At 38.1% G+C, this 12,188-nt stretch overlaps 1 protein-coding gene across 4 annotated transcripts in view; it reads right to left on the bottom strand.

The window, feature by feature from the left end:
- ATOSA (atos homolog A) overlaps nucleotides 1-12,188 on the bottom strand; it is a 47,319-nt gene that overhangs the window by 6,249 nt on the left and 28,882 nt on the right. For all 4 annotated transcript variants that reach the window (XM_075100339.1, XM_075100338.1, XM_075100336.1 and 1 more), the window contains 10 exons: nucleotides 10,400-10,584; nucleotides 9,353-9,555; nucleotides 8,776-8,901; nucleotides 6,661-8,512; nucleotides 6,043-6,159; nucleotides 5,016-5,095; nucleotides 4,114-4,216; nucleotides 3,090-3,248; nucleotides 1,174-1,242; nucleotides 167-366 (listed from right to left, as the gene is read on the bottom strand). In XM_075100339.1, the coding sequence (XP_074956440.1) occupies nucleotides 167-366; nucleotides 1,174-1,242; nucleotides 3,090-3,248; nucleotides 4,114-4,216; nucleotides 5,016-5,095; nucleotides 6,043-6,159; nucleotides 6,661-8,512; nucleotides 8,776-8,901; nucleotides 9,353-9,555; nucleotides 10,400-10,584 (3,094 nt within the window). The remainder of the gene's footprint in view (nucleotides 1-166; nucleotides 367-1,173; nucleotides 1,243-3,089; nucleotides 3,249-4,113; nucleotides 4,217-5,015; nucleotides 5,096-6,042; nucleotides 6,160-6,660; nucleotides 8,513-8,775; nucleotides 8,902-9,352; nucleotides 9,556-10,399; nucleotides 10,585-12,188) is intronic.

Below are 12,188 nucleotides of genomic sequence, written 5' to 3'. Positions count from 1 at the left end.
TTTTAAAAATAAGTCTGTATACAGAAAGGTTGGCTGGGAAAGAAATAATGAGATAAATTTTGGCAGGCACTTGTTTTTGTTTGTGTGCGCGTTTTTGTTTCCTTGTTTTTGGGTTGGTTTTTTTGTTTTGTTTTGTTGTGGGGTTTTTTAACTCCGAGGAGCTTACCTCAGATGTATGAGGTAGCGTAGTAGCCTTTCTTCGGTCTGTTGACTATTTTCTTTATTGACAGTTCTCTTGATTTCTCGTCTCACAGGAACAGAAAAAGTTCTTTGCCGTAGGAATGTTTGATGATTAGCTGGCATTTCTCTCAAGTCATAGATCACCACAAACATCTTCACCACAGTTTTGTTAGGGTTAAATAAGGTCTGAAGAGACAAACAGTTCAATACAATATGCTTTAGAGACAACAAATTTAAAAAAAAACCCAACCCCAAAACAAACCAAACTCCATCTGACAAAATAGTCACCATCCCCTACATGCTTTGTTCCAGTGCCATACAGAAACATTTATGTAAAAACATTGTGTAGTTTTTCTGTTCTTCAACATCTACTAGCAATTCTCATTTTTAAATATAATATGAATCATGACCTAATCTGAATGAAACACTATTATATGACTACTATTACTTTGCTAATCTGCATCCCCATTTTTGTTTATTTTTCCAGTCAGCTTTTTGTCTACACTGTTTTCTAGGCATAATATGCTCAGAGGAAGCACAGAGGTGGGCTACGTTTTTAAGCCTGAAATTACCAATGTGTTACCCTGGACTGGGTTCTTAAAAGAGGCAGATTGTTGGTTCTAAGCAATAACTGATATACTTTCTGATTTTATTACAACAAAATAGGTGGTGTCAAAATGTTACAAAATTTAGATTAAAATGAGTATTTAATCTTAATCCCTTTAGAAGGATTTCAGAATTTGGGCTGTGGCCTAATCACTTCTCCATTACTTCTTCAAAGCCACAGTGTCCCACCTATTCTGAATCTTCAGTAACTGATTTTAAACCTCTTCACAAATCACATACCAGACTTCTACTTCGAATAGCTACACTACCTACAGAGATGGACATTTCAACTGCTAGCTTCATGCTCAACTCCAAAAACCTCATCTCTTCTGCATTACTTTCTTGATATTAGTGGTTTCAAGGCACCTGTATCTGCTGAGTACATACCACTTGTATTGTTCCTGAAGGCGGTACCCGATAACCCCTTTTACCAAGGGACTCTAAAGTAATTACACCCTAGGGTAAAAAAGACACACATTTAGTCCACAGGGAGAGATATAAACAAATCAAAATGTTCTATTAACGTAATTTTATTTATTCAAGAAACAATCAGTAATACATAAAAACTAAAAATAGACAAGGTAATGCATTTAGGGTGTAGTTAAAAATCAACAGTATGGGCCTTACAAATACTATGGCAGATCATCAAAAGCTGTGAAATAAGACATTCTCCTCTTGAAACAAGAGCCAAGATTCCACATCTTCAAACTAGCAGTCAGGCAGCTACAGTGAAATAGACCTTCCTTTTCAAAACAGCTTGTAAGTTAAAATGGAAGATTTGCCTCCTCCTTTCCATTTCTATATCACCTACAGTAATACCAATTATACTCCAAATATCACAGAACTAATTTCTGCTTTTCAAAGGCAACAGATGCACTTAATCTTCCATTCTAATCCAAACTTTAGCAACAATGACATCTGCTTTTGTACCAGCTGTGGTCTGTGAGTATCTGAGTGTCCTGCACAGTGCTGTAACACTCCTGAGGTCACCCTTAGGGTACTGCCCTAGAGCACGCATTTGATTAACCTGCAGTGCACAACTGCACTATATGTAACAGCAACAGGAAAAAAAAAAAAAAAAAAAAAAAATCACCAAAACCCACACCCTAAGCAAACAAACAAAAAAGACCCCACAGCAGAGAAACTAGCTATACAAACAGAAACAATGTTTCTGATGATGGAGGCATTATACAAATGTTGTATTAATCCTGGGAGACTCAGCCATAATAGCACATTTAGAGCATGTGGAAAAGCCTGAAACAATGAAACCCAGCTAGGAAAATAAGCAATGCTACTTTAACCATTTGAGGAACATCAGAATCCCTTCACCTCCTGGAAAATCACGTGAAATAATCTAGAAAGATGAAAGCAAAACAATAGATACTTCTTTGCTGTGATTGAGAGAAGACATATACAAGTTTAAACTCAACTTATTACTCAAACTTACCTTGCAAAGCCATTTCATTTTCTGAATACTTTTAAAAATAGGTCAGAAATATAGTGCTATGATTTTAAAAATCTAAATATTGGTATAATCAGAGGTTCAATGCTTTACCTACATGTTTAAACAGACTATTTACCATATCTTAGACATACATATATGAAAACCTCTAAAAATTAGGTCTGTCACCCAGGTAACATTGAGGTTCTGTAGCAGGTGTTACGGAGCATACAAGTCATCTTTTGCTTTTTACAAGGAAATACTTAAACATCCAAAAACTTTGCTGTCACTGTAGAAATGTGGAACAGAATTAGCACACAGATACCGAGAACACAGATACTGTGTTGGTGCAAACATCAGCAAACCATGGAGCTTGTGAGAGTGCCACTAGCTCAGACAATACTTGCTTTAAAAGAAAGGGCTGAATAACTTCTAAGATCTCCATCAGTAATGATACCTTGGCCTGCACTTAAGCCGCTTGCTGGCAGCATGGGTAGTTGCCCAGGACAGCTGCTTGTTGGTACAACAAAACGTATCCTATTAAGTCCAGCTATTGCCTCGCTGCCTACTTTACATTAGATGGCTAAAAAGAGATGGTAAGGGTTCATCGCTCCAGTGTGGAGGGAGACAAACATGTTCAATATACCAAGATGAGAGCAGGGGGATAGTGGGGCAGAGCAATGGGAGGAAAAGCACTACGTAGGGAGAGGAAGAAGGAACAGGAGAACTCCATTGTAAGCAGCTGAAAATAACCCAGGTCCCTGCAAATCCGCACTTCCTGAACCCTCTACACTCACCGAGCTCTTGTTCTTTACCTCCACCTATGAGAATTTATTTAAAATAAATCCAACAACACACTTACCATGTAAGGAGAGGGTGCATTATCATCTGAAACGCTGTAGAACGACACTTCAACTGGCAGAGTCATGTGCGTGGGACAGAAGACTCCACTTGCTCCCACTTCTGCTGTGAAACCCTCCACGACGCCAAGTGGGTCTAAGCGAAAATTCAGGACAGATTCCTGAAAAACAAAACACATACAGCTTAGATTGGGAACACCTCAAATAAAATATAGCAAAACTAAGCAGCAAACAAGGAAACAAGTTTATGTAAGAACTTCAGTCTTTCATAAGGTGACCTGCCAAAAAAATCAAGACTGAGGCAAAAATTATGATGAACTGTGGAACATTCAGCGAGATGATGGTGGTTTAAAGGAAAGCATCATCCAAATCCAGTCTTCATCCTACTGAAACTGGTGCAAAAGCCCACAGAGAATTTTATTACAGCAGGATCTATGCATGATTTTCCTTGACGTATACTAGCTGAAAAAAAAAATCTAGAATCTGTAATTTTCCTCAACAAATTCACTCCATATTTCACAAATATGGAGTTTGATACAACCCATTCATGCACTAGCTATTAATTGTTGATATCTGATATGCTATGAAGTGAAAAGCTGAAGGCTACACTTCAAGTGCATTCTGTTTACTACACTGATGTAACCCAGCTTTTGTGGCATATTAAGTAGACTTAAAAAGTGAAAATTTAAATCCTTTTTCTAGGTATGTACATTATAAATATGAACAATTACAGGTTGTTAAATCTCATTCAAGTCAACAGGACACCTTCTAACTTGACCATAGTGGGAAATCAAAGTTATAAGCACCTCATTGTATCTGAATCTGAGACAGATGATGTCCAAGGTGTGAAATATGTGCCTTAACAGCTGGAAGTTAAACGAAATTTTATTCAATTTAATTTAATGCAGTTCATTTAAATGAACTTTTATATTGTAATCAGGCTGGAATTATTCAGAGTAATGCACTTTTAAAGCAGTACAGAGGAATACTAAAAATACTGCAAGAATTTTAGAGAATATGCAATACCTCAAAGTTTCCCAGAAGGCTAAGACTTGTTACTGGTGGAGCACTAGAACTTAGAAAAGGTTTCCCATGGGTCTCTGGATCGCTGTTTATACATTGTTGTGGGCTATAAAAAAAAAAAAAAAGAGACAGAATAAATATAAAGGGTAAACACATTTGCTTTTGTCTTCTGGGTATAAACAGCTGTAGAAGGAATCATTTACTTATTGTATTACAAAATGTTGTCCTAAAGAAGTAACAGTTGAACATTGCCCATTAATACTTTAGCAAAACATTTTCTAGTCAACTGAAAAAATACTTTCACAGGTTTTACATTACAAGGGATAGAGACAATAAAAATCTGGGTTGTTCATTAACTCATAACAGAAACCAAAGTATCAGATTATCTTCTCTTGTATGCAGTTATTTTTGTCTCATATCCTGAAGTTCCCAACATCAAAATATCATACTAAAAGCTGTTCATTACATGTATTAATGTACAAAAGGTCATGGTTGGTTCCTTTTATAAGTTAAGCTCTCTGAACAAGTTAAGGCAAAATGTTTAACCCATTCAACACTAAGAGCAAAACATAACACAAAAATAACACTGTTTTGAAAAAGAACCAACACGTACTCTTTTTTTCTGTTTGAAAATTCCATGTGTCTTACAGCATACCTACCCCCACACAGGGCAGAGTTTGTCCCCTCTGATACCGTGAGCTCTCATACCATGGTTATGTCCCAGAGCTGTGCTAACCTAGAGAGCCCTGGGGCAGCTTGGCTGCCAAGCCTTATTTCAGAATAAGGATTCTTTTGAAAGGCACCCATTTTTTGTCTTTGCTAACGTGCTTTGTTGTTGCATACAGGTATATATATACATTACGTCTCCCCCAAAATTCTTAAAGTTTCAGGTAAATAAGACATACCTTCTTGCAGACAGACATTTCAGCTGCAGCAGTGATGAATCCAGATCAAAGCACCCAGACTGTGTTTTTCTTTGAGGAACCTCAAAAGGGAAAGAAGATGCTAATTTGAAAACTGTACCTCTAGTGAGGATAATTTTGCCAAGTAAGCACAAGTTTGCCAAGAATTTTCATGACATTACAAAATCATAAAAACAGAGCAGAAGAGAGTAATTCCTACACATTCTAAACTTAGCGAAGAAAATTCTAAAATTATTAATGACAAGACTGTAAATTCTGATTAACAGGAAATACTTAGACTCAAGAGGCTGAGGTCTCTTTGGAACAGTACAGAACATTACTAATGAAGAGGCTGTAACAATTTCCATCCAAGTTCCCTGAAAATATGACAGCCTTTACAAGCACTGAAGAAGAAAACATATCGTGTTGATTACAGAATGTCCCCTCTTCAGCAGCTTTAACAGAAACCACCTTTTTCTTTAAAACTCCCAACAGCCTACCAAGAACTGTAACACATCCCCAGTGCCTCCACAGCAGCTTTGTATCACTTAGTCATTCAATGACGTCCCTGATTACTGAGGAATATATAGTACAAACTGTTCACTGAAACAAAAGCGTTAGAATAATAGTCAATCAGATGTTAATAACTCGCACAAAAACTCTTCAGTGACAAAATATGTTACCTTACACTTAAAACACTGATCTTCAGAATGCTTTCTTTTGTGCTCTAAAATAGCACTGAAGAATTTTTTTTTTTTGCATAGAATTTTCTAATGTCACCTTTTTTAAATCTTGGTAGGATCTCAACAACTACTACTCTAACATTTTCTTTTCCAGAATTATCATTCAACTTAATTGGAGTGTTAACTCTCAAATTTCTACTTGCAAGAGTATCTCTCTGACAGTGAAAGTAAACACACACACTTCACCTAGGTAATCTGTCAAATTTTCTACCATACACAGATATTAAAAGAACAAAAGACTTCCTTTCTCATTTAAAAGATAAGTCATAATTTAAGCAATAACTTACAGGACTTGAAAGCAGAGGCAATCCAGTTCTGGGATGAAAAGCCTTGGTTGAGGTTCCATCCAAGGATCTAAAATTATGTTTACGCCATATATTTGTGTGTTTTAGAGACGGTGTTTTCTGTGAGCAAAACAAATGTACTCAATATATCAATGAAATATTTCGATAGCCTATCATGGTAATACTTAGCTTGCTGTAATGGAGAAGACTTCTGAACCAGGTGGATCTGCATCACACTAGCATTCTATGAAACAGTATAAATTTCCCTTGACTCAGTCTACAATCACACAGACTGCTCACTAAAGATCACATACCATCTTCAGACACTGGTATATTTATAAAAAGACAGGATGCCTAACTGCCTATGGAAACTGTCATTCATCATGCTATCACCGTAAGCAGAGTCAGACAACGTTCTCAATGGTAAACTTGTAATTAAGAAGGTATGGGGGAGGCACTATCGGCCTAACATTAGTTCAGACCAAGACGCCAATAGTAACATGCTGCTTCCTAAAAAGTCATACTTAAATCCCTCTTCACACTAGTCCTTAGCAGATACAGGGTACAAGCTATCTGACTAAGAGCAGCCATAGGAATTGGTCTTTTCCTCTATGTATTTACCTGTACATCTGGGTTCTTCAGCCGCTCACACTTAACTACGCGGTCTTCTGTAGGCTTCTTCTGAGAAGTGCTTTGGAAATCAAGGCCTATTGGGTCTTCATTCTCATCATGTGCAGTTTTCGTTTTATCTTGTTTGGTTTTGTTTTTGAAACTGTCATGGTCTTTATTTAAATAATTTTCAATACTAATAAGCTGAGTATTTTGCTCATAAATATTTGGTTTTTTTGAGTCTTTATCTAAACACTTCAGCTCATTTTTGTGCAAAGAGTCAGACACCTGCATTACAGTTGCTTTTTTTGTACCTTCAAGTATTCTGCATTTATCTATCTGTAAATTGTTAAAACTGTCCGTGCCATTGTTCTCACTAACAACCGTTCTTTCTTTAAGTTTATTTGTGCAAATCTGTTCATCAATGCTGCTGAAATTTGAATACTGTTTAATTCTGTTGGTTATTTGGTCTTTCTGTGCATAACCAGAATGTATTGTTTCCAATTTACCTGGCAATTCAGATTTATTTTCCTTAACACATGATGATGATGTGTGACTGTTAGTAAATGCATGAGAAGTTTTATTTGAAGTCTGATGAAATGCATTTCGGACAGCTTCACTGGGTTTTGCTAAAACCAATTTTCTTCTTGCTTGGAGTTTCAGAGAAGTCTTCAATTCTCCATCAAACCTAGAAGGACTGATAGGAGTGTCAGGTGTCTTTGTCCTTGATTTACCACTGTCTTCTAACAAAGAAAAATTGGATTTAGCAAAAGAAACAGAAGACAGTTCCTTGCCTTTCTTCAGCAAATTTTCATCTTCATATGTACTACGGAAAATTTTTGAAGTAACTGGACTAGACTCATGCACTTTGAATGGACGTCCAGTAACATGAGAAGTAGCTGGATCACAATGAATCAAGTGTTGAGCAATCCTTGCTATCACCTCCTGCCGCTCCAGGAGCAGAGAATCAATCAGGGGATTACTCTCTCCTGCCAATAGACGGCCAGAGTGGTTCACTGGCACACAGGCATCAAGCAGTGTGATCTCTGGTATTGCTCTAGGTTTGCCTTCACCACCATCTTCTTGTATTGCATTGTCTAAGTTGGCAATAGAAACAGTGGAGGTTTCCTTGCCTTTCCTTCGCAAGTTTTCATCTTTGTAAGTACTCTGAAAAGCTTTCGGTGCAGCCGAGCCATTTTCATGTATGTTGAATGGATGTCCAGCAACAACTGGTGAAGTAGCTGGATCACAGTGAATCAAGTGCTGAGCAATCCTTGCAATGACTTCTTGTCGCTCTTGAAGTAAAGAGCCTATCAAAGGATTGGTTTCTCCTGTGGGCTGACGAGAGCAATGACTACTCGAAACACAGGAATCAACTAGAGAAAAGGATTTTAAAGTTCTGACAGGTGTTTCATGAGATTGTGTCTTGTTGTCTGCTGTAGCATTATAGCACTGTACTTTAGACTGTGATGCCCCAAAGTCAGACGCAAGTCTGGTAGATGGATAAAGTTTTAAGTTTCTGATAGACGTAGTAAATTCAGGCATCTTTTTTCCAGTAAGTAGGCCTTCAGGTGTCATTGTCCACGTCTGTTTTCCACAGAAGTGCTGTGGACTGGAGGTACTGCATTGCTGTGTCGCACTGGAATCACTGTGCTGATGTAACTTACGCTCTTGCATTCGTTTTTCATAAAAGCTAAGGTTGGTGTGAATACTACAGGTCAAAACTGGGTAGTTTGATTGTCTGGGCAAGGACTGGACGCTGACTCTCAAGGCCACATTGTGAGAAACATTAGGAACAGGAAAGACATGCTCAGTTGGTGTCTGGGAGAAGGTCCATTGCAAGTCCACATCTGCAGCGCTCACCCTGAAACAATACAGAAGGGCCTTTATAGAAATATCTAAATGAAGTCTTTGATTACCTACTTCATAACACAAACGTCTAAGAAAAAGCACTAAAGACACCAGCAACTGCTGTACTTTGCGAAGTACACAAATCCTATACAACCACCAAAGCACCAGGCTAACAACGTGGCACCTTCTGAAAACAAACAGGAGGGAAGAATGGTTTTAAGACAAGTTGCAGCAACCTGTGAACAGCAAATGTCTTTTTTTCCATCCCAGACTTACCTGTACAGAATGTTCCGGGGAACAGCACCATGTGAAACACTCAGCCATGCGCTTAGCTGAGAGAAGAAAACAAAAGAGCGAACAGCCAATAAAAGGGTCTTCTCTTCAATAAATCGATCTCCACTCCTAAAACGTATTAAGAGAAACACATCGTTATAGGTAAGAATATACACAGAGAACTATTAGAACGAGCACATTTTCAGATCTTCATTCTGAAAATAAAACACAATTGAGTCAAGTAAAACCATGAATCTCCTCAAACATTTTGAAGATTACAGAGCCTGATTTGGTTTTATTCACATAATAATTTACACAATTTAACATAACAAGTAATGTATAAAAGTGACCATTTTCAGCTAGGAGCATTTCATACTCTGCATTGCACAATGTGCACTGGAGAGAGTATGAGTACGGGAAGAATAAGGTTAAAAGATGCTTAGATTTCACTGGTAAATAGTGAATTTCTTAGATAAGTCATCATGGCAAAGGGCCAGTTCAAAACCACTAAGTGACTACTTTAAGGGCTAAATATGACAAGGTTCTTGGAGCTATAAGCTAATCCTAATATACAACTTACTGCCGAGGAACTGGCTCCAAAATCCACCTTTCTAACAGCAATGCATCTTGTTTGATTGCAGGATCATTTAAATCATTCCCCTCAGTGGTGGGCCCTTCATCACTATAGCAACAGTCTGGAAGTAGCATCACTTCTACCATGATTGGAATATTATTCTTCCACAATAGCATAACCTCAGATCTGGTTCGCCTGGCTTGACGACACTGCAGGAAAGAAAAAAATGTCAACATATGCAAGCCATAAAAATACTAGCCGGATTTAAATCTACTTTAAAAACACGTTCCAAAGGTCTGGAAAAGGGTAAGGGTCAAATTCTGTAAACTTGGTTTCACCAAATCGGAGATAATATTCCAGAGCTGTTAAATGAAATATAATTAACAAATCCTTTATGGTTGCTGTTTGAGCTCGTAGAAATACATTTCCCCAATCGCTATACTTTGCTACCTTGTACTTCTCTCTTGTACTTGTACTCTTGAAGTCATCCCCTTGGATAGATGCATTCAAGCAGTATCTTTATAAACTCCGCATCTTGGAGTGGGCTAACTTCTGCATGAATAACAACTTAAATTCACATAGTACTTAGGAATTTTTACTTGAGAGATAGGATGCTCCAACATAACTCCCAAAAGACTAGCTAGATTTGATGTGCTTGTGGTTTTTGGATCACTAACTTTTCAAGAATACCTGGAAAAGCAAAAAGTTAGGCAAGTCAGCCTACATTTAAAAAAAAACCCACCCCCAAACCTAACCAAGAATGCCAAGTATAGTGCTCACCATTTGCATAATAAAGACCTAAATAGGTACTGCATTCAGGTAGTCATGCAGAATTTTATGCTCAAGGATAAAAGGCTTAATGATTTCTTATTTTAAGGATAGATCTATTATTAGTATGATACTGAATTACAGACTCATTTAAACATGGGACTGACAGAAAGCTATTGTTATTCATGCTTAACTATGAATCTACTGTGGGGTTCTTAGCTGACTTGAATCATGGTAGCAAGGATGCATGCCATGACACTTAAAAGGAAGTGGCTACCATCATACCTGAGCCAGTTTGTCACTGCATTCATGCTTAGTTGCTGGTGGCTGACTTGACTGTGCCGGCGGGCAATGAAAGCCCTCTGTTCTGCCCTTGATTGAATACTCAGGTGTTCGACCTTCGGTGATCAACAAGGCCAAGGAGACCAGGAACTCCTCAGCTTCATACTCAAAGTATTCATCCAAAGTATCTGTCATTTCAAAAAGACAAAAAATTATTACATCTGCTGTATAAAAAGCTTTCAACTATTGGCTGGCCCTACAGATTCTTTCAATTTACACTTAAAATGAGAGCTATGGGAAATGGAACTTTCCCAGACAGGCTGCACTCCCCATAAGGCCCAAGTTACTGTACCACCACCAAACATCTTTCCTTATCTCATAATGTTGACACTGCAAGCAGCCGAAATTAGAAATACTCTAAAAAAAAGCTTCATGTAGTAACTGGTCAATGCACCAGATTACAGTGGTGCTGAGAAACTACTGTTTGTCTTGTGAACCACAGCTGGACCACAGCTTCTCTAGAAGAGAAGTTTCCTGGGCTCTAGTGGGAGAAGTCTGATGGCAGTATGACTTGGCATCGTTAGTATCATGTGACAGAAAAAAGACACAACACATCATAAGACACATTAAAAATTGAACAAGAAAAAAATAAAGATTTACTTCTCTTAGAAAAAGTGGGACACAATGTTCTTTAAGATTTTTATTGCGAGTTCCTCCTGCTGAGAGCAAGGCTTACTTGAGAGGTCCATTTTCAGTTACCATTAACACATAGGAAAGGTTCCCAAGGAATATAGAGAGTATTAATTGTTTTGTACCATGGTCACTCTAAACTTGCGAAAAGAACTCAACAAGTCTCCATAGACAAAGCAGCAGCTGGCATTGCTCTTCATGAATTACCCTGGCACACTTGGTTCCCACAGAGGTAGGATGCACCAGTCCCCTGATTTTATGGTGTTTTGTAGAGCACCCTTTTCTTCCTCCTCCTCCCTCATCACGAGGTTGTCACACATCATTCAAACAGATTCAAGTACAACCAGATTGTGTCATTCCCTTCTCTGCTTGGAAACACTTAAGTTTCAAAATTATTTAGTTACTGAAAAGGTTACAGAAAAACGTCTTTTCCGAGAAAGCTAAATACATTCACTTCAAAGTCTGTTTTAAGAGTAGCAAATAAAGCAGGTGGAGGCAAGGCTGCCGGTGGTTCTTTACCTTTACTTTTATACTTTAGGGGAACAAAAGCACATGACATCTTCACAATTTCAGCTTAAAAGTCCTATGTTATCCACCAAAACAGAACTGCCACAGGGGTAGAGTTAATTTCTATTCATGTTTTGATTACTATGCATAAAATACCTTTCCACTTGGGGGGGAAGGAATTCAGAAGTTTTTTTTTTTCTTCATTCCCTAATAGCAGAGCATTTGGCAAAGATAGCAAGACAGACTTGAGAGATCCATGCAAGAAGGGGTACATGAAACAAAAGCTCCAATTAAATATGCAGTTACCTGCATATGTAAATCGTGAAGCATGTAAAACTAGCTTTTGTATGTACCTGTTTGCCTAGCCCAGGCTTGTACTCCATGGACCCCAGGGCTTACAGCCTATTTTGAAGGATCTACATTAAGGTAAATAAGTCAGCCCACTGCCAGGGGTCCTCATCTTTACTGACCCTTTTTCCCCCTTTTTAAAGGAATGCAGTTACACAGCTGCTTTAGGTAGCAGGGACGGGTTATAATCAGGACCCTCTCCCTGCCGTGCACCCACATCTGTCCATGGCACACGCAGCCAGCAGTA

Source organism: Phalacrocorax aristotelis, chromosome 7 (genome assembly GCF_949628215.1).
Source record: "Phalacrocorax aristotelis chromosome 7, bGulAri2.1, whole genome shotgun sequence".
NCBI classification, from domain to species: Eukaryota; Metazoa; Chordata; class Aves; order Suliformes; family Phalacrocoracidae; genus Phalacrocorax; species Phalacrocorax aristotelis.
This window is presented reverse-complemented; position numbering and strand designations above follow the sequence as displayed.